This window comes from Ochlerotatus camptorhynchus, unplaced genomic scaffold (assembly GCF_037179485.1).
Source record: "Ochlerotatus camptorhynchus isolate MF236.1 unplaced genomic scaffold, CSIRO-AGI_Acam_v1.1 ptg000466l, whole genome shotgun sequence".
NCBI lineage: Eukaryota > Metazoa > Arthropoda > Insecta > Diptera > Culicidae > Ochlerotatus > Ochlerotatus camptorhynchus.
Genome location: NW_027040952.1, coordinates 446,619 through 473,949, shown reverse-complemented (window position 1 = coordinate 473,949; position 27,331 = coordinate 446,619). Strand labels below are relative to the sequence as shown.

Here is a 27,331-nt window from a genome sequence, read left to right as displayed (position 1 = left end):
CTCAAATTTTTATTTCATATATATGTTCTCCATAGAAATCTCTTTCAATTGGATGAAAATAATCTGCAATTCCTTTAATCGTATGCCAAGGAGCCAACTTTTTAGCTGACGGTGCCCATGAGTTTCGGCACAGATTCCTTGGCGATGATTTTGTCCACTTTTGTCGAGTCTGCTTCAAATTCTTCGATTGAAGTAGTGAAGTGTTTCCGTAGATATCCATTGGAAAGGGCCCAAAAAGTTTCGATTGACCGGGCCTCCGGACAATTTGGAGGATGCTTCTCTTTTGGCACGTGTTGGACATTGTTTGCTCTGTACCAAGCTACTAGTCTTTCGAGTAGTGCATTGACACCTGGGCCTCCCTTAGCTCAGTCGGTAAAGGCGCAGCTACAAAGCAAGAGCATGCTGGAGTTCGATTCCCGGTCCGGTCTAGGATTTTTTTGGGTTGGAACATGTCTTGACTTCCCTGGGCATAGAGTATGGATTGTACTTGCCACACAATTATACTAATGAAAAAATGGCACAGGCATCGAAAGCACTCAATTAATAACTGTGGAAGTGCATCTAGAACACTAAGTTGAGAGCACGCAATAAGCTAATTTGCAATAAGCAATAAGCTTGAAATGCGAAGAAGAAGAAAAGATTGACACCGAATCGGACCAAAATAGTACTGGGCCATCATGTTAACGGATCATGGCCCGCAGACACCGATTCAAACACTCCCAAACGTAAATTTCAGTGTTCATCGTCTCCTTCGTCACAAATGGCTTTGACAACTTGCCACACTCACATATCGCTTGCCAAACCATGGCCTTCTTACCACATTTTTTGGTAAAAAATTACTTATTGACATCGTCAACTTCCTGACCATCTTGATCTGCGTAATATTTGGTCTCTTATTGACGAAACCTTGGTGACCTTCTGGTACATTTTTCGGTCCACCGGTCCCGGTTTACGGCCAGATTTCGATGCGTCCTCGAAGGTAACTATAGTAGAATCATTCCATCTTTTGTTCATATCCGTTCGCGCTTGTTGTGCTCAGTAGGCCGGAAATTAGATCAAAGACGTTACAAGAATAGAAGTATAATCAATATATTGATTATATTGATGGCGAAATTGACGGTTTTTTGTCAATACAATTGTAAATACAATACAATTTGAAAGTGTAATTAAAATCAGCTTTTCGTCAATACTTGTCATCAATCATCGTCTTCAATATCACCCTTTCAATAATATTGTCAGCATGTCAATTTATTGTCAATATATCGATATGTGTAATGGGCGCTTAAGGAATCGTTTGGATACATGCACCGAAGTGTACCAATGGGAGAATACAGTGAATTTAACGTTTAAATTATCGTTTCCAAAATCAGTCAATGGGATGCCGATATTTACCCTACGAGAAGGACGTAGAGACGAGGGCACGTGAAATGCCATCAACAGAACTGTCTGTTCTACAAATCAAGAGCAAATTTTCATTACGTCAAAAGTAACAAAGGTAAACAAAGTCGAGCTATCAGTGTCAATCGATGCTCCCGCTATTACACTATATACAGCTATTGAAAAAAAACAAGCACATCTAGGCTTGAAATCCCAGACCAGAATGCTTGTAGCCATTACGAGTTCATTGGATAAGTTGAGGCACCAGAATCGATCCTTTTCACAAGCTTTTCTCAGCTAATAACCATTCTGGAGAACACTCCCCAACTGTTAAAAAAAAACATAACGTCATGCGATATCGTAAATCCAGCTCACCGGTCGCCTTCGATTCTATGTGCCATTATGTAAGATGTTATCAATTTATTTAAATTGTGAACAACCCGTTCACCGCTCAGTAAGTACCTACACAATGCAATGACTGCCAAGACCGGTAAGTAGCAGCATTGCATTTTATTATGATATGCATATTGTACCTTCTATATGCTTCATTGTTTTCCTCCAAACAAACCAAGTTCACTTCTGCTGCTGCTGCTGCTGCTAGTTCGAATCCCAGCATGACCACGATCCAGGAGCAGATTGTTTCATCTCGAGCGTGAGTTATGCTCTTGTTTTCGTTGGCCTGACTGTGCGCGGGGATATTATAATTGAATGCATGATGAGGGTGGATTTATTTATAGCTTCGAGTTGCTTCCGAACGGGACAAGTCAGCTGGAACTGGACTTGGAGCTCGCGCTGTTGTTCCAATCCTCGGGAACAATGGGGCATTATTTCCGAGATATCAGAATTGATTCATAGTTCACGATAGGGGTTGGAAATCACTGGGAGAAACCGTTAATAACTGTGCGCTAGCGCTGGTTCTTTGATTGGTTGCAGTCGGTAGCGATTGTGATTGATGCTTCCGTAGAATGTGATGAAGGTTTTCGGCGTGAACCTTGTGCAATATCCAATTAACGGCAAACAAATTACATCCATTTTTCATACGCATAACTTTCCCGAAAAAGGGGACGGTTTCCAAACTGCACAAGTCGCGACCCAAATACGACACCTGCGGCATTGCCCAAACCAACAGACCAAACAGTAGCCCCAAGAAGAAGTGGTCCAGTAGTCCACACAAAAGTTCGGACTCCAATCAGCACCTTCATCAAATGCGATGTGGCGACATGATTGGCAACAAATGTGGAAGCCCGTTTATGGGCATCGGTTGACAGGTTTGCGCCTCTAGCAGCCGAACTGGAATTTCTCATATTTTTTTTGCGTATGACCAAATCGCATTCCCCCTCACAAACTACAACAACTGCTTGTACGATTGTGACTTGCATATCATTAGACAAGCACACACTTCTATAACAACAACAATATAAAAGACAAAAACCGGGTGCTTATGCGTGGTCATGTTTTGAGGTAATATTTTGCCCGGTCAAGGATCGACGAGAATCGGACAATAGATTCTGATCTAAGACTTGTTGCAGTTTCATAATTGGAATGGTTTACTCGCTTTAATGGGTGATTTGGCGTTTTCTGAACCGGGGATGCCGTCCTTGCGTGCGACTTGGGGTAATTTTAATAACCAATCGTCCTCCGTGTTGCCCATTTAGAGCCATAATTGTGCGGGGAGCTGCTGTCACTTAATAAATGGTTTCATTTGGCACCGGCAATGACAGTGTATTTCTTAATAGTTCGATCGTTTTGAATGTTGGACGAGTTCCCTCTAGAAACTTTGGATTTTTAGTTTGTTTTTTGATTAGTCAGATATGTTTCTTCCAGGTTTTAGACGCTTCTTGTTGCCTGTTGTCAAATTTGTTTAAATGACGTCCTTCTTCTTATTTTTAAAGGATTTTTTCGCTTCTGTAGCGAGTGTTTTGTCGACTCTCAACTTAGTGTTCTAGATACACAATAACAGTTATTAATTAAGAGCTTTCTATTCCAACCAATGAATTTATATATTGTGTAACAAGCTCTGAGGCCCTTTCACATTTATTAATTGAGAGCTATCAATGTCAATCTTATATGAGGTGAGTGACAAAATGGCCGAATTTATTACAAATTTAAATTTATTGCCTCACAATAATTGAAAGTTTATTGGTATCTGATACCTCCTATTTTTAGATCAGAGGCCTTATGGGTTAACTTTAGTGATCTTAAATATACTAATTCTCGAGGCCTTATATTTTGAGCATTGGCATTGCGGAGCATCGATGCCTTAGTAGCAGGGCTGTCATGTTACATTTAGAACTGGTTGCTTACTAATGGTTCGAATCTGCGCACCCGCCAAACTCAAATCTAGGCACTCCTTTTAAGGGTTGTAATTTGGGAATGTACCATTTGCCACATGCTACAAAGCTGTAATATTTATATAATTAAAATACATATCAAAATACAATACATTACAGTACTCACAACTTCGGTGTTTTCTCGCATAGGAATAGCCAACAGAGCGATTTGCTCTTCCAATACGCCCGTGCCGTCGCTTGCTTTCACTGATCTATTGTGACTGTGATCATTGACAGGCGTGTCAGAGAAAACCCCGAAGAACGACAAACAAACACACAACAATGTCACACATTTCTTCAAGGGGTTCGTCGACCGGTGGCAAACGCAACAACTAGGGTACGGGTAAAACTTGACTACAGTCATAACACTTAAATAATCTATTTTTTCGGGTATTGACTTTTCAGTGAACGGTAGATCAAAACGCTACGATGTTTTATAATCGACGTTTCAGTCTTTGGACTTGGCCTTTTTCAGGAGATATAAAGTAGTAATATTTTTTTTTTCTTAATTTGTTTTCCGTCTATCTTGTTTTCCGTGCTGAGCACCAATGCTACCGACGCCATTCAGCGCAAAAAGTTTAACGTTCTGAAACTTAACCTGATGAAGATACCAATCCCAGAATCGAAACTTTGGTGATGATAGAACTGTAATCAGTACTTTATCTTCAAAATTGAACATCACAATCATAATTACTAATATTCAAGATTTTTAAACTTCCCCGAAAGTCTACACTATTCTTAGTTTTCCGAAGCGTCACTTATGTTGTTGGAACTGTCCTGAAGATCTTTGGAAATGTCTATGCACCTACTCGGCAACTGCCATAACCAATCATCGCTCAAATTATGTAAAATATCGGCCATTACATCACATGATGGCCTCTTACAATCAATACTGCGAAACCATTAACATTACAATGTCTCGACCTAAGCAAAAAACAATATTTTTTCCCACATGAAATTATAACTGCTTACTTTTTATTTAACACAAAATTGTAGTTTTTCCTTTTTTAGTGGGAATTACACTGATGAAAACTGCACATTGTAGTCGAAATACGTATCTGCCATGGGTACCAAAATTAATTAAGTGGAATTAAATAGAAGATAACCATTTTTGCTGTTTTATTTAAGCATTCCGCTAACAACCCAATTCCATTACTTCGTTTTATTTTTATACTTGAAAGGGTATTTACAACGCTCCAAACTACTCAACTGAGTGTGACTATTGTTGGTAGCCCCCTTTTCTTCGGCAACCTTTTCATTTGAACTCCATGTGATCCAGCTGTTCTATTATCGGCAACTTGGAGCTGGCTGCATTTTGTAGTGCGTATATATAATTTAAAGCAAAATCTGGCATAACTAGATTGATCAGTAGTAAAAATGTAATCAGATTGAAGCGGAGAGACTAAGGAAACGTTTTATTACATTCAGCAAAGTGTTTTGAGGAGGAAAATACAGTGAAATTAACGTCTAAATTTTGGTTGCCGAAAACAGTCAACAGGAGCCTAAGCCGACATTTGCCATCCTCTGTTCGGGACCTAACACCACTGCGACCAGTAATTTGTCCTTAGTTTAGTACATGTCGTATTACTCCATCACTATTGAGAAATGATGAAGGATTCGATTTTTCACAGTTGTCATTCTTGCATTTATCGCAAGGATCCGAGTTTAATTGAAAGGTTCTGATATTTATACCCTTCGGAGCGTTGAAACACCCTCCAAAGGCGCACCCCTTTGTCAGTCAAAATTGGTTTCCTTAGCAACAAAATTAAGGAATGACACCGATAATGACCATTAGGCTGATGCAAAATTTGAAATTTTCGCTCCACAGTGCTTAAACGGTTTCAAATCAGGTCCTGATTAGCCTCCCAAAATTTAAACTCATTTGGTAAGAAACTGACTTGGTACAAACTATTCGAAGTTTTTATGGAAATTACTATGGGAAAACCAAACTTTTTGTTCATTGTCTTCTGCTCATTTTTAATATTGCTTTTTTATTTTGCTAATTTCTATAACTATTCTTACGGGAAATTTGCTAAGCTACAACTTTGCGCAAAATCGTTTTTCAGCCAAATGTCAAATTAAATTGTTATTAATTGTTTAAGAGATTGATAATCTTATGGCATGATCAAGCAGCTGTTCTGTGGGCAACACTGTATTCTGCAGTGTGACATAGTAGCCATGATATTTGTGATCTATTATTCGCACCAGTCCTAAGACATCAGTGACTTGTAACAATAATAACTTTTGTTCCTTACATTTGATTGAAAAGTGGTTTTCAACAAAGTTGTGACTGAGAAAATTTGCTACAATCACTGCTATCATTTTTAACAGCATACTGATGTGGTGAATTGTTAGATACACATGAACAAAAACATAAGTTTTCCCATAGTAATTCCCACATAAACTTGAAATGGTTTGTGCCAAGTCAGTTTCTTACTAAAGTAGTTCAAATTTTGGGAGGCTAATCAGGACCCAATTTGGAAGCGTTTAAGCACTGTGGAGTGAAAATTTAAAATTTTGCTTTAGTCTAATGACCATGCATCAGAACCCTAGTCTTAACCACTTCAAACTAAAGAACAACGAATAAAAGCTCTGCATCACATAGATCTTCAACTAACTAATTTTTTACTTGTTTCAAGATCATCCTCGGTTGACAAAGCCAAGTCTTGTCACTATTAACAAGACATAAAAAGTAACAAGGACTAAGATGTGTTCCTTGGATTACTGAAAATCCTGTTCCCCTAGTTTGAAGTAGTCAGGACTAGGAATCGGTGGTATATCGTACATCCCGTAACGTACCACGAAAAGGTGATCTACCCACATTACGGGGCAATATTTGCCATACTTGCAGCGTCCCTGAAAATAATGAAACCACCCAAAAATTGCAAAACTTGTTCGATGTCCTTTGAGTTTCCTTGAAGAACTCGGCACTGAAGGGACGAACCAGACTAAGGCTGAAAGTCTCTCTAATGAAGAAAATTGTAATCTTGGAACATTGCTGAGGTTTTCGAAAATTCTCCAGAGATTCTCGGGCCTTCTGTAAAGTAATTTCATTGTAATATATTAAAAATCTTGAGGTTCTCTAATCTTCCAAGATGTTCTCAAAACTACCACAAGAAAACTATCACATGAAGTTCTTGGTACATCATCTTAAAACTTCCCTGAAAATCTCTGTACCCCTGCAAACTTCCCAAAATATGTCTGAAGAGTTCTGAACTTCGATTCAATTCCCAGAACTTCTTAAAGATTCTCGAAATATTCATGAAACTCATTGAGTTGTATTGAATTGATCAAAACCTAACCTTTCTACTTCTTCTGGGGTTTTTACGCTGCTCACAACGTAGTGTTCAAGATGCACTTACACAGTTATTAATTGAGAGCTTTCTATGCCAACACTAATGCATGAATTTGTATTTATGTGGCAAGCACAATGATACTCTAAAGGATGTCCCACATCAAATTACATCACGAAAAAAAACGCTGTAGAAAATTACCCATTGGGTATTTTCTCTTGAAAATCCGGGTAAAAGTAGTTTAGGGTGTATTGTTTACACTGTATTTTTATCGTTGTCAGTTTTTGGAAAGTTGGAAAAAATAGCGTCACCCAAAAGCAACGTCGCGAATTGATTTTGCGCAAGCACCTGGAAAATCCTCAACTCTCTCATCGGGACATCGGAAAACAACTCGGAATCGTTCAGTCAACGGTGAGTCGTGTGACTAAACGTTACTACGAAATTCTGAGCATCGAACCGAAGGAGAAATGCGGTCAGAATGGATGTTCCATTAGTGACCAGGATCACAAGCGTGTCGTGAAAGCGTTTAAGCGGAATCCCAATGCTTCGGTCAGGGATGTGACCAAAAAGTTGAATCTGTCCAAGTCTTTCGTTCAGAGAGCCAAGGACCGGGAAGGACTGCATACGTACAAAGTTCAGAATGCTCCAAATTGTGACGAACGGCAAAATACGGTGGGAAAGTCACGGGCCCGGAAACTGTACACCCAGATACTGACGAAGCCTCATTGTCTCATAATGGATGATGAGACTTACGTCAATGCGGACTTCCGGCAGCTTCCGGGGCTACTGTTCCTCACCACTCAGCACAAGTTTGATGTTCCGGAGGAAGTGAGGAAGCAGAAACATTCAAAGTTTGCCGAGAAATACAAGATTTGGCAAACAATCTGCTTATGTGGAAAACGGAGTGCGCCGTTCATGACTACCGGGACTGTAAACGGAGAGATTTACCTCAAGGAGTGTCTACAGAAGCGTTTGCTTCCTCTGTTGAAGCAACAAGAGGGCCCTACGATCTTCTGGCCCGATCTAGCTTCATTCAAATGTTGTCCTGGTGTGGTACGAAGCCAACGAGGTAACTTTCGTACCCAAGGACATGAACCCTCCCAAAGCACCGGAACCAGTGATGGAAAAGTTCGCAAAAAATCACTATGACTCGCGAACTTTTCCCTTGGAGAACTTCGTGAAATATCGCGAACTTTTCCAACACTTACCGGAACTAAGGCTCATTGAAAAATACTGGGCTATTATGAAGCAGGCACTACGGAAGCATCCCTAGGCAGTCAAATCTGAGGAAGACATGAAGAAAAAGTAGTTTCCGTACAGAAGAAGCTGCAGACAGATGTTGTACAGAACCTAATGAGTGGAGTTAAGCGTAAGGTGCTAGCGCACGGTTATGGTATTGAAGTTGAATGAAATATATATGCCAAAAGCTTACTAATGGATTATATTTTATTGTTTGAAAAGGATCTAGCTTATTTTCCTCAGCGTTTTTTTTTTTCGTGATGAAATTTGATGTGGGACACTCTTTATGCAAACATGGAAGATTTCGAAAACTAACCTTTACACATCTATAAACTTCCGCAAAAGTCAGTAGTTTCCTGAAGCTATTGGGACTACCCTTGAGATCTTTGAGCTTTTCGGAAAATCTATAAACGTAGTTCCTCTGCGTTTATTGATATTTCTTTAATGTTTGCACATTTTTCTTCAAGTTCTTCGGAGTTCTCTGATGTTTTCTTGGCTTCCCTTAAGTTTTTGAGATATCCTTGTAGTTCTTAAACCTTTTGAAAGTTTCTACAGTTTCCTAAGGCTCATGGAATCTGAATGCTTCTCTGAAGTGGTCGATGTTTTAAACAAGTTATCACGACTTCTGTTCATGAAACTTCTCCAAAATGCTCGGTATTTGCTATCATTCGTCGGAACATCTTTAAAGTTCCTAAAAAACGAATCATACTTTAGCTATTTGTTTGTATTACTTCTGCGTAAAGTTAACGATTTACATAGTTGAAGATGCTAATTTCAAATAACAGACTAAAGTAGTAATGTTTATACGATAGATGAGGAGATGAAAGTATAGAGTTGATAGTTCCGTTAGAGTACGGCAGTGTGAAAATTGTATTTAGAGAGTACCCAACACAAGTACTATATATTCTTGGAATTTCCATAAAGTCCTTAGAACTTCTTGAAGATAATTCTTCTAATGTTAATTAAATTAGGGCAAATATGCCCCTCTCTTCCTCGTAGTGTATTTTGCTTTACTTAAAACATGGCCGGTCTCAATTTATGAAACCCCCCGTTCCCCCCTCAAATGCTAGTTAATTTATACATGTTCCCTAAATCAAATCTGAAATAGTGGAAATGGCTCTAATGTTGGCCTATAAAAATCTGCTGTTTATCAATTTTATCTAGATGAACGCGTAATTGGGACGGTACTAATGGATATTTTTAGTCGGTTGGTGAGTTTATGTATGGGTCCAAATTAGGGGTATTTAGGCCGACATTAAATCCTTTTCCCCTATATGGCAAAATATATGTTCAAAACTAGTAGGGGCAATGGATGTAATGTTGGCCTTAGTGCTCCTAATTTGGGCCAATACATAAATTCAGCAATCGACTAAATTTTCAATAGTAACCAAAAATATCCATAAGTACCGTCCCAAAGACGCGTTCATCTAGATAAAATTGATAAAAAGCCGATTTTCAGCGTTGGGCCCAATCTTAGATCCATAGGTCAACATTAGAGCTATTTCCTTTTTTTAAATAAATTTGGTGAATGTGAAGTACAGGATAGAGCCAATTAGAGGATAACTAGGGTCAAAAACTGGCACGCTTACCTTAACATAAAGTTTTGAAAATTATCCTGAAGTTCTCTGAACTTTATAAAAGTTCACGCAAATTTACTGAAAACATAGGACTCCCAACATCTTTAAGGTTCCCGCACATTTTTAAGTGAATCAAATGGCGCTGAAGTTTTCAAAAATTTCAGAATTTTTTTGACTTCCCATAATTTTTTTGGGAACTGGAAATGCTCTGAAGATCACAGAGCTTTCCCCGAAGCTTTCTGACCATCCCTACGTATTTCCAAGTACCTGAAATTTTTGGGTTTCTCGAAGTACTTGTTAAGTTCCTATATTGTTATTGAAGTTAATGGAACTGGCATGAAGTTCTCTGATCTTCATCAAAGTTCACGAAATTTTCTCGAAGGTCATAGAACCGCCCTGAAGTTAAAGGAGCGTACCCTTAAAGCCCTTTAAACTTCGCCAAAGTTCCGCATATTCTTGTAACATACCTGAAGCTTAAGAAGATTCATTCCTCGTCAAATGACGAATCGATCAGACTCAAGCTTCTGTGTGTTGCATGAAACTTTGCATATTTCTAGAAAGAGCTAGGATGAGAGCTAGAATAAGGGCTTAACAGTTTTTGTAAACAATGACTTCATTCGATGATTTACTCGTCCACATAAACCCACATCACCATCAAATAAGGGACGACTTCCCCTACCCGATGGTAATGTTAGTTTGCATGGGTGTGTCTTGAAATCTAAGAAATCATCGAGGAAAGTCATTGTTTACAAAATCTTCTTCTTTTTCTTTCTTTATTAGTGAGACTTTCTTTTACAAAAGCTTTTAGGCCCATATTCAAGCTCTAGCTAGAATTGTTTGTTTTAGGAAGCTAGTAGCACGTGATCGTCACTTCTAATTGAAATGACGTATGAGTTTGTTGTACACGCTATTTTAAAACTACCTAAATTAGTAGAATGCATCGGTCAAAACGGAACCTACCCGAAAATTGGTGAACTATGTTGGGAGTGATAAGTTGACAAATGAACTGCGTTGATCGGGTACACTGAAAACGAAACTAGCTCAGAGGGTGAGTCACTTTTACTCAGATGTTAGCTCCTTTACTCATTCGTTTAGAGTAATCTCTCCATACGAATGAGTGGAAGAAACTCACAACTGAGTTAGTTTTGTTTTCAGTGTATTATTGAAAAAGCGTGAAGGAAATAATATACAGGGTAAATTTTTTAGCAATTTTTTAGTGAAAAATACATAAAAAAGTCCATGTTAAATATATTTAATTAAAAAAAAAACTTATGGAAAATGCAAACATTCGACATATTGAAATCATGGACACTTAAAAATTGACAAAAATCTAAGAACAATCACTCAAATTCTCGTTTTCGCTCAGACCGTTTTTATATACAAAAAAAAAAAGTGAAATACGGTTTGAGCTAGAACAAGAAAATAATTTTGTAATATCTCATATGTTTTAACTTTTGATGTGCAATATTTATGTAATTTTGTGCAGAAAATTATTGAAAGGATCTTAAATATTGTTTTCTGTGTAAAGATTACAAGAAAGCGATCTTACAAGAAGTTAAAAAAGTAAATGATTACATGGATTTGGGACACGACTCGAACTTTTGCCTAACTACCTTTAGGCAGCTCAAGCTTCCTGATGATATATCAAAAGTTGTGCTGACATGGTAAACTGAGAGCTGGTTACTCGCTTAATTTTCATATATACTCCACCGACAACCTTAAATTCATGCACCCCTTTTCACGAGAGTCCCATAGTTCCCTTGAATAGACACTGAGGTATCATCTCGACATAAAACTTAAAAATACAACCAATTCGTTAGCTATCGATTTTTGAGACATAAAAAACTTTCGTAGACCTGATGTGAATCCTTGATATTCCATACCCTCAACCACTGTTTTATCCTGACATGCCAAATTCTTCTTAAACCAAAACTCTTATACGACTCATAAAATCACATGCCAAAAGGCAAGAGTTTTCCTAAAGTTGTCAGAACTTTTAGAGTTTCCACAATCATGCAAATCCCAAAACTTCACGTAACTTCTGTAAAGATTGTCAAGCTTTTGTGAATTTCTAATTTACTTTTCGAAGCTCTCTAGATTTACCTGAAATTCTTTCAACTTCCCTAAAATTTTCTGGACTTCTCAGAAATTCTCTGGACTTTCCTGAATTCCACAGAACTTTTCAAAAGTTCGCACAATTTTCCGGAGGATAATGGAACTAACTTGAAGCTCATTTTTTGCTTGATTTGTTTACCGTTAATCTTTTTTTTCGTACTGAGTACCAATGCTACCTACGCCAGGAAAGCAGCTCCTACACCTGAACCATACCTATCGAACCATCAACTCATGAACCGGGGACCAACGGCGTTACTTCCCTTCCGAAGGAAGGCTTGATAACAGATTTTATGCATCAGAAAATCATTACACCACCGCACAGTGGTCTTAAAGTGCCAAAACGTCTGTTTTTTAGTTTATGCAAAAACTGTCCATTTAAGCCATATAGTGTTTTCGGTAAATCAAAAATAGTGCTAATTTTGGATCAAATCCTTGAATATCTCAAGAAATATTGAAGATAGACTAAATGGCGTATTTTTAAAAAACAAACATTAGTGTAGAACATACTAATGTCAAAAAATTACTTCTTGAAAAATTATTTGCAAAAATTGATTTTCTGAAGGCTCATTACAAAAAAATGATATATCTCTGTAAACATAAGAGAAAGAGGGTTGACGTCTTGAGCAAAAATGTTTGTTTTAATATTGAGCGGTTCCACGAACAAGTGGGAAATTTTTCCAGTTTTTATTTTTTGTATTTTTTGATTTGCATGAAACCTTGCATACAAGTTTTTGGGGAAGAAAAACGCCGTTTTGCATACTTGGTTCGCCATTTTGAATCTAGCCTTACTTATGAGAAGGGCCTATGAAAAATGCACATGATATCTTCAAAAAATTGTATCTCGGAAACGGTTTGTCCGATTGGTTTAGTATCTTGGGCGAAGTTTTAGACAATTGTTGGTGTTATATGGAGAAAATATGCACGGTAAAATAAAAAGTTTGGTATTTGTGTTTTGAACTAAAATATAAATTTTCCCTTTAAAGTGACATGTCAATAATTTTTTTATTATCCTTATGTTATAGCTGACTGAAAATGCTATCTACTGCACAGTAGGTTGTTCTGGAGAAAAATAGATTACGATGAAAAAAATTGTTTTTTAAAAAAATACAATTTTCAAAAAAGCTATTAAGAAAAGTCAAAAAAGTTTGTTACCCTAATTTTATGAAAGTACATCAAATTTGCTAACAAAAAGTACTTCGGTAACATTTTTCTAAGATGCACCGTTTAGAAGATATTACTGATTTAATATTGTTTTTTTTTTTGATAACTTAATAAGTTTTGGCCCTTTTCGGATGTACTCCGTGTTTTTCCAGTTTCAAAAGTATTTTTTTCGGAAAGATTGGAAAATTTTGAGTTAAAATGACACTGACAGCTTAAAGATTCGAGTGAAATTCGCTGCCTTAAAAGTATTTTGAAAAACAAGTTACAAAATCCCACTATCAGGAACAATGATTTCTTCAAATGATTTTTGGTGCGTTGTGCTGAAAACGTGCTAACAAGTATTAGATACAGGTAATCAGATACCAGTTAGCTGTACTACGTACAGTTGGTGATTGTAAACGTGGTCTTTGTTGGAACTAGTCCACCATGGCCACGCTGGCCATAACGAGGCTAGCTCCGTCGTTGACCGTTCCTTAATAATAAATAAAAAGAACGCAGTAGTCACCTTCCATCAAACTAGAGGGCTGCCGACTGATACCTCAATCAACAACCGCCGCACTCTTTATTCATTCCAGGTATATACAATTTACAATCTTCTTCAATAACAATATACCTACGCCAGCAAATCTACCTCGCTCCAACTCTATGATTTCTACCCGTGAGCTGTATAATAATGTCTGACTCGGTTCTGAATTCATCCAGTATCTACTAGGGAAAACCAAACAGTAAATGCAGAAAGGTTGCTAGTAGCATAGTGATTATAGTAATTTCAGCTCATAATCCTGTGTTTTTGAACGAGATCCAGTGTTGTTTGATAACATACTAATTGTAAAGGAAAGTGTAACACGTTTTGGTGCAAAGGTAATTTAAAACACATTTTAATTATATGTTTTGTGATATTTTCGTACAAAACTAACAATTGGAAAATATTTTCTATGTTACAGATTACAAAATGAGTAAAATAAGATGTATTCGCCCATTCAAAGACATTCAGTGTTCGAAAGAGCTGCGATATCTCACGGATGGTATCATCCAAAAACTAAAATCAATTGGATTTTCCAAGGTATCCACACTGAACACCAAGGATTTTCGTGTTTGTTCGTCTTGCCGTCTACATATTGATTCAAGAGCTCACCTCACCCAAAACGAGGAACAAAGCGTAGCCGGTGGCTCAAGGATGCCAACTGTTCAGACCATACCTGATGTACCTGATTCGCAAAGCTATGAAAGTTTGGTCACGATACCATCAGAGTCAACGCTAAGCACAATTAAATCAAATGAAGACTTCACGATGCCTGTAGACGTCGAAATATTCAACCGAGGAATAGCAGCTATTCGTTTTTCGCCTATAGATTTAGGTAAGGTTAAAAATGTTCACTATCCTGAAAAAAAGTGCGCTGAAATCGTCGAAGGTGTACGAAGAAATCTTTTTAAATTAGACGCTAAAACAGAAAAAGCAAACGAGTTTGATGAAGTCATAGAAAATATGAAAATTAAATTTTTAAATTCAGCCACGGCAAGAAAAACTATCAATTTTATCATTGTTGCCAAAATCATGGTCAGAACAAAAAAATTTAGACGAATTTAAAACCAATAGAAATATGGCATCAGATGCAAGAAAGGAAAGTGATAATGTATTTGATTCATCTCAAGGTTCAAGCTCTGGAAAAGCTTTGAGTAATGAAACAAAAGAACTGGTTTTGAATTTTTTTGAGGACGATGATATAAGCCGTGCAATGCCAGGCCAAAGAGATTTTGTTAGCGTAAAGACAGGAAATAAGAGATTAGCTGTTCAGAAAAGATTGTTAATGATGACATTGAGAGAAGCTTTTAATCGCTTTAATGAAATGTACGTCAATGTAAAAATAGGGTTTTCATCATTTGCAAGCCTCCGGCCAAGGCAATGTAAACTATTGACTATCACAGGAACACATAATGTTTGCGTTTGCACTACGCATGAAAATGTCAATTTAATTCTACATAGCTTAACAAAATGCAATGTCTTGAATGATCTAAAAACATTAACGAATAGATTACTTTGCGAAAATAAGACAACTCATTGCCATCTACGAAGATGTAAAAACTGCCCAGATACCTCAGTTTTAGAAGACAGTTTATTGAAACAACTGGAAGAAAACTTTGTTGAAAAGCTTTCATTCGAACAATGGGTTACCACTAACAGATGTGATTTAGAAACTATTGTAAAGCAAACCGATGAGTTTGTTTCATTTTTCAGCTCAAAATTAGAAAGTTTGATTCCGCATGATTTTGTAAAAACCGAACAATCCAATTTTTTGAAAACTACAAAACAAAACTTGCAAGATGGTGAATTTTTAGCTATTTGTGACTTTTCTGAAAATTACAGCTTCGTTTTGCAGGATAAAGTTCAATCACACCATTGGAACGTGCAACAGGCCACAATCCATCCTTTCGTAATATATTATACTGAAAATATGCAAATTAAACATTTTAGCTTCATTATAATTTCTGAAGAACTAAGACATGATTCAGTCGCTGTCAATTTGTTTATTGATAAAATGATAAACTTTTTACAAATTGATCAAAATAAAAACATAAAAAAAATTATTTTATGTCAGATGGTGCTGCTTCACAGTATAAAAACCGAAAAAACTTTTCTAGCCTTTGTAAATTTAAGTCAAAGTATGGTATTGACGCTGAATGGCATTTCTTCGCAACATCGCACGGAAAAGGTCCATGCGATGCTATTGGAGGTACGATAAAACGCATGGCTACCAGAGCAAGTTTAGCCCAAGAACGCGAACACTCGATAAAGACTGCAAGAGAGTTGTTTAATTGGGCAAACAAACGAAAAGAAGAAGAACTTACAAAGTTGTCATTTTGTTATTCTACTACAGAAGAATACGAAAATATGTCTTTGCAGCTAAATAATCAATATAATAATGCAAAAACAATTCAAGGAACTCTAAAATTCCACTCATTTCTTCCTCTATCAGAAAATACAATAAAGGCAAAGCTTTATTCAAACTGTCCTGACAATGATGCCAAAATATTCAATATTGTTAAGAAAGTTGTGTAAACAATAATTTTATAAAAATACAGGAATAAAAATAAACTGATGATATCCAACATATAATGTTATTTTTTATTGCGCACAATCACCATCCCTGAAAAATAAGCTTAATTCGCTCTTTTGAATCTTGCTAATTGAGGAGCTTACATTTGCAGTTCTCAAAAAGGTGTATCTCGAAATCGAGTTGTCTCATCGGTTTGATGTCTGTGGCGATGTTCGGCAATAGAGAGAAAATATGCACAGTATAAACACATCCAGTTTAAATGGATTAAACTGTTAGGCGATATGCAAGAGTTGAATGCACATTTTCAGCACAACGCACCAAAATCACTTGAAGAAATCATTGTTCCTGATAGTGGGATTTTGTAACTTGTTTTTCAAAATACTTTTAAGGCAGAGAATTTCACTCGAATCTTTAAGCTGTCAGTGTCATTTTAACTCAAAATTTTCCAATCTTTCCGAAAAAAATACTTTTGAAACTGGAAAAACACGGAGTACATCCGAAAAGGGCCAAAACTTATTAAGTTATCAAAAAAAAAAACAATATTAAATCAGTAATATCTTCTAAACGGTGCATCTTAGAAAAATGTTACCGAAGTACTTTTTGTTAGCAAATTTGATGTACTTTCATAAAATTAGGGTGACAAACTTTTTTGACTTTTCTTAATAACTTTTTTGAAAATTGTATTTTTTTTAAAAACAATTTTTTTCATCGTAACCTATTTTTCTCCAGAACAACCTACTGTGCACTGGATAGCATTTTCAGTCAGCTATAACATAAGGATAATAAAAAAATTATTGGCATGTCACTTTAAAGGGAAAATTTATATTTTAGTTCAAAACACAAATACCAAACTTTTTATTTTACCGAGCATATTTTCTCCATATAACACCAACAATTGTCTAAAACTTCGCCCAAGACACTAAACCAATCAGACAAACCGTTTCCGAGATACAATTTTTTTAAGATATCATGTGCATGTTTCATAGGCCCTTCTCATAAGTAAGGCTAGATTCAAAATGGCGAACCAAGTATGCAAAACGGCGTTTTTCTTCCCCAAAAACTTGTATGCAAGGTTTCATGCAAATCAAAAAAGATGAAAATTACTCGTTGCTTTAATGATATGGAACCGCATTGTCTAAAACTTTGCTCAAGACACCATTTTGCTATCTCGACAAACAAAAAAAGTAAATTTTTCATCTCCCTGCTAGGTGGATTAATCATTAAATGGCTAAGCTCAAAAGAAGGGGCTTTTAATTGCACAAACTTTTCCGAAGACACTATATGGCTTAAATGGACAGTTTTCGCATAAACAAAAAAAAGAACGTTTTGGCACTTTTAGACCACTGTGCACCGGCGCAGCTCTTGAAGTTCTTTGATCTCCTTTGAAATACGCTAAAGGAAATTTTCTTAAAATGTCCAAACTTTTTAGAACTTATTTTTATTTTCCAAAAGTTCCCAAAATATATTAGTTTGATGTGTCCCATATGAAGGTGTTGGTTCAAGAAGATTCAGACCACTTACCCGGGTGTACCCGGGACATGTCCGGATGTTTCTAACTACTTACTACGATCGTGGCTGTTTATTTGGTTCACGCCTTGAAGGTTCTGGTTAATTCAAAATTACAAAAAATACAACTGAAAGAATTGAGCACTTCTCAGGTTGGCGCTCAACCGCACCGCGTTTTTCCAAAATGTTGACAAAAAACGCGCTTTTGTAGAATGTCGCTTTTGCCTCAACGCGCTCATTGTAGGTTGTCAAACGGATTGCAGTGTATTGGAAAAAAATTGCGCCGCTTTGCCGCTATCATTGTGTTACGCCCTTAAAGTCTGACATTTGTTCATAAAATTTCTAAAAGGTATGACCAGGGCGTCACAATATCAGTTTCAATCGTTTCAATCGACCAAATCGATGTGACGAAGAGACTGCTGGCTTTCTTTTTCTGTCGAACAGCTTCGCAGCATTCTAGAACCTCAGTCGGCGTGCACAAACAAATGTTCAATCGCTTGTCTCTCTTTCTCCCGTCGCTCCATTGGTCTTCCTTTCAAGCTTCGGTGAAACGGATGAGCGAAAGAGCGCTCGACTTTGATAGTTTTCTCTTTCATGAAACACATCAACAGAGGTTTCATGACGTATATGACGGAAAATGAAATTACACATTTAAAGCATTATTCACGTGAAAACACTTGAAGATTACACGTAATATGTTTAATTTATCTTCCATCCACATACCTATCTATCTAAAAAAATTAACGAAAACTTGACATAACGCATTTAAAACAAATTGAAAGAGCGGTGATAGTGTTCGTGAAAGGGGATTGAAAGCCATAATGAGGTTTAGTTTAACTAGAAAATCGACATTACTTACATTAAAAGCGATGAGCAAAGCAACGACGAGAAGATCCACAGCCAGCGTGCTTCTTTTTCATTATCATTTCTTGCTGATAGTCTAGCTAGGCGTTATAGAAATGAAGCGTTGAACACGTGTGTATGAGAGAAAGAGCTTCAAAAATGTAGAGCCCTGGGTATGACCATGTTGTCTTCGTTCCTGCAACCCATCTGATGACCCACCAATGGTCATCGATTGAGAAACGCTCAGTTAGAGCAAGCAAGGATTCATTTCTGTCTCAACCGAAGATCTATTTGAACAGGAGTTAAAACTAATCCTACCGATTGGAAGGTCTAGTTGCACTTGTAAACAGCACTGAAGTACACTACTTCATCCTGCCGCAAGTAGGCAGACTCTTGGGCAGTGGGGCACCGAGATGTCCCTGACCAAGATGACCGTATAAGGATGCGTACCAACTTTGCTGCCCTGTCGAACCAGCACATGTTACCACGCAGCACGGTGTACAGGTAGGTACACATCTGACCGCTGTCCGGCACCTGAAGAAGTGATTATTGGCTGGTTGATCGGTTCGGGACGTGATCGCATAATACATACATTCAATGCAGTGGTGACGGCGGCGGCGCTCAGCCTGCAGAGCAGTTCCCGTTGAGACTGGTAAGAGCAGGAGATTTCACTCCAATCTGTGAACACAGACCAAGTGTGGTGGATGAAACAAAATAAGTTAATTAATGCTTTTGCAAAACGACGACGCCACGATTGGTTTAGCAGCGCTCTTTATTTGCACGGTGCTGACTACTGCTGCTTTGGGATGGGATCTGTTGTGGTGCAGTGTATGTGTGCTGTGTTTATGGTAATAATTATTACCGCTTGCAGTTGTAAATTGCAGCCCCAGCGATCCGGGTAGCTTGGCACGGAAGAAGGTCAGCAGAAGCGCCAGGCGTCTCTGTGTGCAGATGACTAAATGACTATTATGATGAGAAATTTAATAGCATTCCGGGGACAGCAGGGACATATATTCGATTCGAATTGAAGAACATAATAACAAATATGGTTGTTTGACAGTTTAAGAGATTGCCACAATTTAAAGGATTTTTTTTTCCCAAAAAAAGGGGGAAAGTAAAACATATTTCGAGAAGTAGCATTATGATGGATTTTCATTAATTGAGTCACCAAATATCATTCAATCCTTATTTCAACCAGAATTCATATTTTCTTAGCTTCTGAGGTTCTCAGACTTCGAAATTTCGTTACACAGCTCATGAAATCACTTCATTACTCAATTCACATTTAAAATACATAAACTTCAAAAGCCTCAATCATGACACGAATATATTTCCGAAAAGTAATTTCAATTTCCTAGAATCGAGCTAACCAATCAACTTATAAGTCGCGCAAAAAATTAAGCCATCCATGACGCGTGCGCATCAGCACCAAAGACAACGCCGTGGCCGGCAAGAAGGCGTGAAAAAAATGTTCCGTCTTAATTTATTACGCAAATAAGGAGACTATGGACGGCGACTCGGCGACGACGACGACGACAACGACATCAACATCGACATTCAGACGCCAAACCTTTTCGAGCAAGGCCCATCATATGTACCTACCTGCTGCTCTGGTGACAAAAATTTACATTGCAAATCATCATCAGCTCAGGTCTACATTCGACGAGCCTTGGGCGGATCGGTCGCTGTCTTAGGTGTCACCCTCTACCCGTTTTGGTGATTTCGGATTCCTAAGGATTTTGCGATGAGTCGTAAATCTGTATATTTTCAGCTTTCGGCAGAGATCGCAGCACAGTTCGATCAATAAGTGATCAATTGCGGTTGTGAATCAGCAAACGAGCGCACAATGCCCATTCATCCGAAACCGCTTGATGGCTTAATAACGAATCGAATTCCATTTACTTTCATCCATCAAATCGAGCTCTTTTGTACTGATGCCGAATCCTTCCACTTTCTTCTCCCATTCCGACAGATTTGCTGCCAACGTCCGACCGCTTTACGGATGCCAACGTTACGTCATTCTCCCGGCTGCTGTTCGATGTGGCGCGTGATCAAGTGATCGTCGGTGCAAGGTAAGAGCATTCAACATGCATATAGAGGCGGAATCCTATCCTAAACAGACGTCGTCATTGCTAACACGCTTTTTTTTTCTTCATCCAAACGATCCAAACTGGAAGTCGATTTATGTTATTCCCACTTTCTGACTGCTGTTGCTGGCGGAGGATTTTTTTTTTTTTTTTTTGTTTCGGTGAACATTCGATCGTAACATACGTTATTATATATGTTGAATATGGGATTTGATCTACGTTAACGCCAGCAGCAGTTCGAGCCTGTTTTCGGGAGGTTGGTCGCTGAAACGAATGGGGCTTTTACGGGTTGACCTTTGGTTGCAGTCCGAATTTGACCAGCTTGCAGCAGCAGCAACCGAACTGATAGCAAATTTCCATCATTTGGACGGAGATTGACCGTGAAGTGAAACCAGTTGGTGGCTTATTTATGTAATCGATTGCAGCAGCAACAGGTGTGACTGTGAGTGTGTGTGTATGATATGAGGTAAGGGTAATTGTTTGCTAAACGAGTGCTTTGTTTGGCAAAATGTTGCAATTTTTAGTAGGATTTATTGAAACCAATATCGTTTAAGTTGTGGTTAGCTTTGAATGTTGATTTGAACGATTGCGATCTTTTTTGATTTCAACCATTAAAGCTTTAAGAATTTGGAAACAAGTCTTACAAATGAATACTTACTTCGAGTTATGTACACGGACGATCAGACCGACTTAAAATTTCCAAGATCTCCGAACCTCCAAATTTGCTTAGGTTGTAAAAACAAGAAGTTTTGCAATACTTTTTGTTTTTTCAACCTAAGCAAATTTGGGATCGTTAATGGGTGGTTATGAGCAAAGGTGTCGAACTTTGAAAAATCCAAGAAACGCATTTTAAAATCTAATAGAAGATTCTGGTCTTTGGAATATTTTGAAACATCTTAGAATTTTAATTATCTTTTTCAAAAGTCTGTAACTTCAATGATTTTTCTAGCGAATTTTGCAAAAAAAAATCCACAGGACCTGTGAGGAGAATTGAAAACAACTTCCTTTCCAATGTCCTTTTCCTTGGCAATAGTAGCAGTAGCAAATAAGTGTAAGTAATAATAATAATCACACAATTCCTTGAAGAATTTCAGTGCCATAAACAGTTGACAATAGTCCGCATGTTTATATTACATTTTTTGTGAAAATCCCAAACACTTTTGATTTAATTTATAGCAGGTTTTTAAACAACACAGAACAGAAAGCTCACTAACTAATATGAAAAAGAAAACACTAAAACCAATTTACAAAACTTTAATAACTTATGCAACCAACTAAATGCAGCCATCAACTCTGCATATGAGCACCAAACACATGTGGAACTCGATCATAAAAAATCGACCCCATTTCAGTGATTTCAAGTGGTATAGAAAGACTTTCAATTTGATTATACCAGCTGTAAAATGAAAAAGGGATTCAAGGGGTAGTCAATTCTTTTAAAATGATTAGGGTTTTTGTTCAAATTTTCCTCCTACTAAGCACAACCCGCGCTTTACCTCTCGTTTTTTTAGATGATTTCTAAATGTATTCACCTTTCCATACGTACCGTTGGATTTGATAAAGAGTCACAAATTGTTGAGATATTGTTTAAAAACTAATACTGCTTCTTGATTCTAAATTCGTCCTACGAGTTTTAATTCCACCCTAACGCATTGAAACGCCATTAGATTTTCTTCGTCCTACGGATACACGTAGAAAAGGGGGATTTGCTAGGAGCGCTTCTTTTGTTTTGAGAGCAATGAGCGTAAATATTCATACAATGCACTCTAATAGGAGTTATGTTGTAGCTAATGAGCTAACGCATCGGAACAAACCTATGATTGATTTGTGCACGGTGAAATCATTGATATTTTCGATCTTTTCTGATCGATAGAACGGAAATGGGCGATTACGATGAAGTAGTGCTCTACCCCATACCTTGGTTTATTATTCTATGACTTCTTAAGATAATTGAATGTAAACAATTTGATTTTTTTTTTCAATTGGCCGCAGTTGAGAATTATATCGATGGTTGATTCATTATAACAAGTATCGAAGCGCTGGATTTGATTTACCATCCTGCTTGCAAAATTTTTGTGAATAGAACGATGGTCACCTCAAAATACTGCATGGTTTTCCACATAAACCGGGTCACCTGTAGCAAAATGTTGCTGCATCTCTCTGGACTTCAAAATGTATGCAGTTAACTCCTAATTTGAGCGGTCGTACTTTTCCATCTACGAATCCAAATGAAATCAAATGTTGGTGCAATTGGCTTCAAACAATTAGAAAAAGTTTATCAAAAAACAGTACGTGCATTCTTCATCTAAGTTTACAGAAAGAAAATTGATGAAAAATATACACGCGCAAATTTAGAATTAGAAAAATTAAACAAGTATTTGCGTAGAGTTTCCCCACTTTTTGCAGAAAAACAATACGTATCGCTTTCAAAATTGGGCTGTAAACCATATGGTAGCCTACAATGACATTTCAGGATTAATCGTTGGGTTGCAGGTCATTGCATAAAATATCAACGAAAAATGTCCCCTTTTGACGTAGGACTACGTCTGTGATTTCTTTGTGGGGGTACAATTTGTGAATAACTCAGCTGCCCCTTGACCAATCTCATTAATTTTATCACCAATCGATCAGAAATATTCCTACGCATCTGCGTAAGTTAAGACTTTATCATTTTTCAAAATGTCACTATTGAAAATTGCACGCATGCAACTGTTGCTATGACAGTTAATATAATCACCGATTGCCTGCGAAAAGCGATTTCCCTAACACAGATTTCAAAGTGGAATTCCATCCGGTTTCACCAAACGGTGTTTATTCAATAACCGCGAGGTGAGTGGCGATGTTCTCCAGTGCACGTGTACGCAAGACTGCCTGCAAGCAGCTAGCTGCAGCCTACATTTGTGACTTTAAAGTTTCACTCTAAGGCTTCCTTAGAGTATCACCTTAACTTCCCTAATAAAACCAATCTATTTCACCCAGGTCGAAGAGACGAAATAGGCAAAATTACTGGTTAATAACGCTCTTGATTGACTTCTGACCGACTTGAAAATAATAGCTAAAAAATTCTTTGATAAGCCCTCTGCAGAGCTAGTTGAAAAAAGAATGGCCGCATTACCTTGACAATTTACAAATTGACTTTTCGGCCACTCTGTAACTCTTTATTCTTAAGCTGGGATTTCGCCATAGGAGTAAAGAGTTGCAGAGTACCAATGCTACCGACGCCAGGGAGGCAGAGCTTTGACCCCTCAACTTAAACTAATGAACCGGGGACCAACGGCTGTACTTCCCTTCCGAAGGAAGGCGTGATCCAGACATTTTATGCCTCAGAAAATCCCGGCGGCGCCGACTGCGATTGAACCCAGGCCTTTTGGGGTGAGAGGCAATCACGCTTACCACTACACCACCGGCGCCGCTAGTTGCAGAGTCGTCGTCAACGTTAATGATTACTGAGCATGCAACCATATGTATCTGCTTCTCTTTCATAAGAGCGAATGTCGCAAACGTAAAAAATTACTTTTTCCGAGAATTTCTCAACAATGAAAAACCACTCAAGTAAACCACCAGGATGATTGTGTAGAGAGAGAGTCCCCCTATCCGATGGAATTGGTGGCTTACATGGATTTACGTTGAACTACGAGAAATTTATGAAAGAAGCCATTGTTTACGTTTTCGACATTGGTCCTTGTGAACGCCGTTATTGGCCCTTATTACCGATTTCACTTCACGGTGAAGTGACAACTTATCACGCACGGTGAAGTGATTCCCATTTGATTTACAAGTGGTCATTTCACTTCGTTTTCATCGTAATAAGGCCCATTGATCGATGGTCAACTATACCAGTTATACCACTGAGGCATGGAGTTCCAATTAGGGCGTAACAGCCTTTGTAAACAATGACTTTTCTCGATGATTTCTTGGTATTCAAGGCACGCCTACATAAAGCAACATATCCTTCCCCCACTTTGTGGCTTCATCGGCCACGTTGAGCTTCGTTGGTATCCACCGCCATTCTTCTACCGACGATAAGCTGAGAATCTCGTTGATCCGAAATGCAACGAATTGCCGGTAGTGGCGTGCGTATGACTTAATCCAGGCGTTGACTGTCGATGTATCACTCCAAAAACAGGTACGTTGAATCTTTAACGAATGCTTCTCCCAACGATAGATAAAGATTGAAGTGGTGCAACCTTCGTTTTTGAGGATACCAAGGAAAATCTAACATGATCGTTGTCAACAACTGCTGCGTAGGCTTGCTCACTAGTATCGACGAAAATGTGGAGCTCCAGAGATCTGTAGCAATTGGAACTATAATCTGCGAAATAGCAACGATTGCCTTTGATAGTGTTCATCTTCCAGAGTACAGCAAGCCACTGTTTCCAACGACAGTAAATCTCCCAGGGAACTTTATCATCCCACTCTATCTTGGACCTCCAGACATCCTGTACAAGAACGTTTCCATGAATAACAAAGGCTGCCACGATGCCTACACGGCGAATGAGAACGACTCAAATTTGAGTTTAGTTCACTCATAATCGCCAAAAGTGCAGGAACTCAGCGATGAGTTAATTTGCCTCATATTTTCCCAGGTTTTTCCAGGATTTTCCAAGGAAAAATTCCCGAATTTGAGAAAAAAAAAAGATTGGATTCACTCAGTCAATTGGTACTACTCCGAGACTGAATAAAATTTTCGTCAATTTCCTCATTTTCCGGCAAATTTTTTAGGTTTTCCACAGGAAACCATGGGACAAATTTTACTCATCACTGAGTTCCTGCACTTTTGGCGATTATGAGTGAACTAAACTCAAATTTGGGTTGTTCTCATTCGCCGTGTAGAGGGTCATAGATGCTCATCGTTACTCTAAGCATGCCCCGTTTAGTGGGAACGACTTCTCCTGCTACTAATTTCTGTAGTTCGTCCGGGAAGCACAGAGAAAACGAAAATACATGCTCATCTGGAAACGATACCATTCCCAGGCCCCTTGCCTTCCCTGTCTCTTTATATGCTGCGAAACACTTAACGGAACTAAGAACTGGGTGTTCGACTTCGTTTTCCGTAGCGTTTAAGTTCATTATGAACAGAGATTGAGCTGGGGAACACGACGCACCAAAGATCGCAACATTCATTACCATGTCTTCGATCGGCATATCTGGGAAGTTTCTCCACAAGAACATCAAAGCACAACGGTCTTCCTCTCGGATTAGGAGCTGGTGAAACATTTTATTTGATGTCTCCTGAAATGGCCACCTCACGTTCGAGGTGTCGGAACAGCACACCAAGTAGAGATGTCAGAAGATCTGGGTATTTTAACAGCATTGCGTTCAGCGAAATGTCCTCTACCTTCGCTGCAGCGTCCCAGATTACCCTACACGCAAACCAAAAATCTATTACAATGAATGTTAGTTCCGTTTCCTATCATCCTCTGTTCATGAACATCGCAACGAATGTTAGAAATTGACCATGCAGGCGATGTAATGGTTTTTTGTCTTTTTTTATTTCGTGTTCCATCTACGCTTTCGACTATACCAGTAAGCTTGTAGAACGACGTACATTGTAGAACATTGTAGAACGACGCACACACTTGTCTCGAATCTCTCCAGCAGAAAAAGCATACGAAGTCGAGCATTTTTATTTCGTGTTGCATCTACGCTTTCGACTATAGGTACCAGTAAGCTTGTAGAACGACGCACATTGTAGAACATTGTAGAACGACGCACACACTTAACTCGAATCTCTCCAGCAGAAAAAGCATACGAAGTCGAGCATGCGAGAAAATGAGCGCTTCATGTTTGCTTTTAGGCTGACCATATTCAGAAGCATAGAGAGAGCAGTGTAGAAAGCACAGGTCTGATAGTCGCAACGTCCGTGGTTCTTCGAGTCCAGTCGGCAACCTTTTTGCTATTTTTTTCGACATAATTAATTTCACTCACTAATACACTCCACATTTTTCGGTCTCCAATTTTCTTACATCGGACCGCAGCTAGGTATATCGCATCCTCGGTTCATGCGGTCTCCACTTACATCCTCTGATGATGAATCCCACATAATTGTAAGCGAATCTTACATCCACCGGTTGGGTGTAACTTTTCCCGGTTTTCTGGGATGTAGTACTACACCAATAGGCAAGTACCAGGTTCGACGAGGATCGAATTGACGCAGCTCCTCGGCAGTCACTTTATGCGCGTATCCCTTCTCCTGGTAGTCCAATAATTTTTGACGAATGTTGTTATACAGCTGCAGATCCTTTGACAACCGCTTCTCTAAACACTTCAACCGCTTCTCTGCTAGAGGTTGGCTGTCGGGAAACGCCACTTCGTCATGCTTCGACAAAAGTCCTATCATGAATCGTCCGCTGGTTGTGCGTTCAGTCGTTTCTTCCAGGATCTTACGGGTCCACTGTTCATCATCTCCTTCGATTTGCGGTACCAAGGCAACTCCAAGGCTTTCAAGGGATAAGAAACTTTGTACATACACCCAACCGGTGGATGTAAGATTCGCTTACAATTATGTGGGATTCATCATCAGAGGATGTAAGTGGAGACCGCATGAACCGAGGATGCGATATACCTAGCTGCGGTCCGATGTAAGAAAATTGGAGACCGAAAAATGTGGAGTGTATTAGTGAGTGAAATTAATTATGTCGTAAAAATAGAAAAAAGTTTGCCGACTGGACTTGAACCTCGGACGCTGCGACTATCAGACCTGTGCTTTCTCCACATGAAGTGCTCATTTTCTCGCATGCTCGACTT

At 38.3% G+C, this 27,331-nt stretch overlaps 1 protein-coding gene across 2 annotated transcripts in view; it reads left to right on the top strand.

The window, feature by feature from the left end:
- Positions 1-27,331, top strand: part of Sema5c (Semaphorin 5c) — a 535,902-nt gene that overhangs the window by 199,148 nt on the left and 309,423 nt on the right. For both annotated transcript variants that reach the window (XM_065235169.1, XM_065235170.1), the window contains exon 4: positions 20,470-20,569. In XM_065235169.1, coding sequence (XP_065091241.1) covers positions 20,470-20,569 — 100 coding nt within the window. The remainder of the gene's footprint in view (positions 1-20,469; positions 20,570-27,331) is intronic.